Genomic DNA, 5,439 nt, shown 5'->3' with positions numbered 1-5,439 from the left:
AAGCCGTGTGTTCGGATAATTTGATCCCAGTGATGACATCACGCGCATACGCGCACGCGCGTGCATACACACAAACTGGCACATGCGCGCGCGCGCTCATACACACACACACACACACACACACACACACTCACATACAAGTACACGCACACACACACACACATGTGCACGTACGCACCTACGCTCGCACACACACACACACAAGCACGCACGCACGCACGCACATACAAACAAGTACGAGCACACACACACACACACGCACGCACGCACGCACGTACGCACGTATGCACGTACGCTCGCACACACACACACACACAGCGCAATCAATCAATCAATCAATCAATGAGGCTTATATCGCGCATATTCCGTGGGTACAGTTCTAGGCGCTCTGCAGTGATGCCGTGTGAGATGAAATTTTATACGGCCAGTAGATTGCAGCCATGTCGGCGCATATTTACCTTTCACGGCCTTATTCCAAGTCACACGGGTATGGTAGACAATTATTAACTGTGCCTAAGCAATTTTGCCAGGAAAGACCCTTTTGTCAATCGTGGGATCTTTAACGTGCACACCCAATGTAGTATACACGCACGCACGTACACACACACACACACACACACACACACACACACACGCACGCACGTACAGACACACAGACACACATACACCTACACACACACAAACACACACTGATCATTACGTCGGTTTAATAACTCTTGGTTCTGCCATCAGCTCTTATCAGCATCTGCTCGTTAAGTAAATGTATAATGAGTCACTTACTGAGCATTGTGAACTTCCAGGATAGACATCGTAATTGTCCCATTATTTGACCCACATGAAGTGGACATTAGTCCTTTAATACTGGTAAAGCCTGATATCAATTCGGCGAAGCTTACTTCACGAAGCCTGCTGCACGAAGCATTGACACTGAATTTTCGGTGAAAAGACTTTACTAAGTCAGCTTAGGGCTGAGTTAAGAAAGACCTTTGGTAAAGCGCAAAGAGCATAATTGCAAAGTTATGATGTTGCGCTATATAAATGCTCATTTATTATTATTATTATTATTATTAGTGGCAGCCACAAAGAGATATAATCGAGCTAGTTAGTTGCTTACTTATTTACTTAAACGCACCTACGTACTGTACTTGTTTGGTTAATAAATTGTCAGGATGGTGTTTGTAGTTACGTGTAGGTAAGTGTGCAGTTTGATGGCTAGAGAGTCAGTTTGTTAGTTTATTGCTAATGTTGAGTGTACTGTCGTTGTTGTTGTTGTTGTTGTTGTTGATGTTGTTATCTTAAATGAGTGCGAATACATAAACTGCGACAATATCGTCTAAGGAGCAGAAGTTGTTCGGGGGGCAATAGACGAATTTCGAAAATAACTCTGTCGGGTTTGTATTAGTTGTGAAAGAGTGAATTCCCTTGATTTTTACTCGGACAACTATTGGAGGCGCCAATCACTAAGAGGGGTGTGTCGGAAACACGTCGACAGGAGCAAGTGTGACATTATTCGTCAGGTGAAATGCAAGGGTATCCACTCTTTCACAACGCATACAAATCCGACGGAGTTATTTCACGTTTAAGCTACACTGAAGGACCAACTCAATTGAGCCATCATTTTCACTCAATGGAGCCACCATTTTCACTCAATGGAGCCACCATTTTCACTCAATTGAGCCACCATTTTCACTCAATTGAGCCATCATTTTCAGTCAATTGAGCCACCATTTTCACTCAATTGAGCCATCATTTTCAGTCAGTTCAAGGAAAAAGCTGACTAATTCTAAGCCACTCGTTAACAGATTGGTTGTACAAGTTGGTTTGTTTTTGGTTTTTACATCGTTGTCTCTTTAACCTGGGTATTCGGGACAGACCCAACTTTGTTTTCGTCCTTTGTTTACGTGGTCGTCTCCTTGTTTGAAACTATAATTGTGTATTTAGATTTTTAGATTGTCGTTCTTTAAAATGTCAACGAACAGATATCTTAAATTAATTAACATAGCGCATTGGATTTTTGCAACTGATCGTATATCATGAATACACACATGAATGTAAATATTGACGGTCTTTTACTTTCACGAGACACCTTTTCATTCTCTCGTTGAAACCGCTTTTGAACACAAATTGAACAAGGGAAATGTCTGTAAATGCAATCTCGTTTATTTCAACTCCACAACGACCGCATGGGTCTAAAAATAAAACAAGAGTAACTTCATTCACGTCCAAAGTCCAGTGATAAATACCGCAGACAGAAACATCTCGAACAATCGCTCATTATGGACACGTTGTGACGTAATTCACGCTACCACAAAGCCATCGCTCAAGATCTAATGACAAGTCCAATTATCGAAACCCGGCGCAGCCCAGGAAATAAACTGTCTCCGTAACAGCCTCCTGTGTGTGAAGCTGTTCTCCTGTGGTTGAAACAAACTCCCTCTGTCCGTGTGCTTGGGTCACAGATACGTGTTCATTCTCGTGCGCGCTTCAGCCATCTTGGCAACTCGACATGATGAAGTACCGGAAATTCGTGTCCGACGAGGGTCGGTAATACCGGATCAGTCCTGGATTCCGGACCTGTGTCGCTCTCGTTGATGAAGACACACTGGCGCCAATAATAACGGATCGGTCATGCATTCTGGACTTTAAGGAGACCGAATGAGCAAGAAGCCTATGCTTGTTGAAGTTCCGTTTTGAAAGTTGAACGAGGAGTTGAATACAACAAGGCAGACTCTGATTCTGAATTTTTGCATTTCTTATATAAGTCGAACTCATGGACCTCTTCTCATAAGGGGGGACAAGTTTAATCAATTCAAAGGCGAATTTTGTTGGAAAAAAGGGCAATGTTTACGTACGTTAAGATTTCTTTAATCACGCTTAAAACCGTATACTAATGTATATAGGTTCATGGTTGTCGGTTTCGAAGACGCAAACTCTTTTTATAATAACGAAAACAAAAGAAAAACAATTCTGTAAAAAAAAAAACATGAATAAAAAGAATTATAAAAAATAATTTAAAAAAAGAACGAGAAGCAAGAGCAGACCTCTTGACACACGTTCTGGCAGATGCCCTCAGTCTGAGTATTCTTGGGTTTATCTTATTATTATAAAATTTGTCTTGCAAGTATATAATGCATTGAAACATGATCTTAAAAAGTATTTACGCACTAACAAATGGTCTGAAAAGAATTTTGCACGGACAAAGTGTCTGATATAATAACATGTCTTCTAAAATTAAGTATATAAATACGCATAGGCTACTTTCAGCAAAACCAACACACCAATACAGGCGATTTTATGCGTCAACTAACACCGAAATACTAGTGCATAATTCTTAATTAACAAATACAAACAGGAAAACGGATATAATTCATAATAACAAGATAAAAAGTAAAAAACAGAAAAAGAAAAACAGCAAGCGAACGTACTGACGTCACAAGCCCTACTCAAAATGTTCATGTCTTCCTATTCTTAACACTTTGAGACAAAGAAAAGTCTTGCCCAACAAACGAAACGAAACAAAACAAAATGTGTACAGCAAAGATCGCAGTAAACACTCCAGATTAAATCAGTCTTAATGTCTCGGGGGGATTAAATCACTAACACTAGAACCTCGACAGGGCCTCAAAGTTCAACCGGAGCGCGAGCGCCTTCCACGCCTGCAAGTGTACTCCTCTGTGAGTGTGTTGTAGGGCGGGGAGGATCGGCAGGCCGTACCAGTGGGGCACTTGCAGGGATATCCCGTGGTGTGGGTAGCTGTGTCTGTGGTCAGGCAGGTATCACGTCTCCTCCACCCGATGTTACACCTTCGCTGTTTTGGAAATAAAGGAATGAGTAAGTAATTGGATACATACGTGTGTGTGTGTGTGTGTGTGTGTGTGTGTGTGTGTGTGGTGTATGTGTGTCTGTGTGTGTGTATGCGTAGAGTGATTCAGAGGAAAACTACTGGACCGATCTTCATCAGACTTTCCATGAGAGTTCCTGGATATGATATATCCCCAGTCATGTTTTTCTTTATTTAATAAATGTCTTTGATGACGTCATATCCGGCTTTTTGTTAAAGTTGAGGCCGCACTGTCACGCCCTCATTTTTCAACCAAATTGGTTGAAATTTTGGTCAAGCAATCTTTGACGAAGCCCGGACTATGGGATTGCATTGCAGCTCCGAAGCTTAAGAATTAATTAATGAATTTGTTCCTTGAAGTTGTCATTAAAATAGAATTTTTGCAAACAGATTTAACAATGATTGCATCGTATTCCTCATCAAATTCTGAATCTTAAAATATAAAACAAATGTCTGGTTTACTCTAAAAATGTGATCACAATTAACACAAATATGTTAATTAGGTACTGCGATTAAAATTTGTCAAATCGATCCAAAAATGATTCTATCGTAATCTTTACATTTTTCTGATTTCAAAAACATATGTGACCCTCCAACACAGAATAAATCGCATGTCACCTTTGCAAGATTTTCATATTTGTGACCCTCCACCACGAAATGAGTCGCATGTCACCTCGCGCGGTTCTTTTCTGCGCTAGGCTTAATATAAGTCCGGGGAGTGTCTGGTAACAGTATGAGGGTCACCTTAGTCACAGGCTTATAACTCAAACAGTTTTTGCTCTTTTCTAAAACGGTTTTCACCACTGGATAGAGCATAAAAAACTCTTTAGGAAAATGTAAAAATATGAAAATCATGCAAAGGTGACATGCGACTCATTCCGTGGTGGAGGGTCACATTTTTACATTTTCCTGAAAAGTGTTTGATGGTCTATCCAGTGGTGAAAACCGTTTTAGAAAAGAGCGAAACATTTTCGAGTTATATTAAGCCCAGTGCAGAACCGCGCGAGGTGACATGCGACTCATTCCGTGGTGGATATAATAAACAAGTTCCGAAAGTTAAAAATAATACAGAAAAGCGGGCTTTCCTGCTTAGCGCAATACGCTACTGTGCTATACTGGTTTGTCCATTTCACTTCGTTTTGCACGTGAAAAGGGAGCGATTTCTTTGCCGCGGGCATTGAAGAATCTGTTTTGTCTTGGTGAAAAAAATGCAGTGCGTTCAGTTTCATTCTGTGAGTTTGACAGATTGACTAAATGTAATTTCGCCTCACGCGACTCGTTTTGTTTTGTTTTTTTAAACCTGTGCACGTGTGTGCAATGTTTATGTCTGGCTGGTTTATTCTTTCTAATATATTTCTGAACTTTACTTTATCACGATGATGCCTTCGTGAGGGGAACATTTGATTAAAGAGGCCGTCACGACACCCCTAGTGCCTCTGTGTCTTTTCCTCCACTTGATCTATATTGTATATTTTAAATACGCCTTCTTCTTCTTCTTCTTCTTCTTCTTCTTCTTCGTTCATGGGCTGAAACTCCCACGTACGCCCGTGTCTTTTGCATGAGTGGGTTTTTACGTGTATGGCCGTTTTTTCCTTGCC

The 5,439-nt window shown here is 40.9% G+C and overlaps 1 protein-coding gene across 1 annotated transcript in view; it reads right to left on the bottom strand.

Annotated features, from left to right (window-relative positions):
- Positions 1 to 2,142: 2,142 nt before the first annotated feature.
- Positions 2,143 to 5,439, bottom strand: part of LOC138949384 (uncharacterized) — a 195,064-nt gene continuing 191,767 nt past the window's right edge. Inside the window, exon 4 of the mRNA XM_070321195.1 lies at positions 2,143 to 3,808. Within this exon, the coding sequence (XP_070177296.1) occupies positions 3,629 to 3,808 (180 nt within the window). The 3' untranslated portion in view covers positions 2,143 to 3,628. The remainder of the gene's footprint in view (positions 3,809 to 5,439) is intronic.

This window comes from Littorina saxatilis, linkage group LG15 (genome assembly GCF_037325665.1).
Source record: "Littorina saxatilis isolate snail1 linkage group LG15, US_GU_Lsax_2.0, whole genome shotgun sequence".
Taxonomy (NCBI): Eukaryota; Metazoa; Mollusca; class Gastropoda; order Littorinimorpha; family Littorinidae; genus Littorina; species Littorina saxatilis.
Note: the sequence above shows the minus strand (reverse complement) of the source record. Positions and strands in the feature narration are given on the sequence as shown.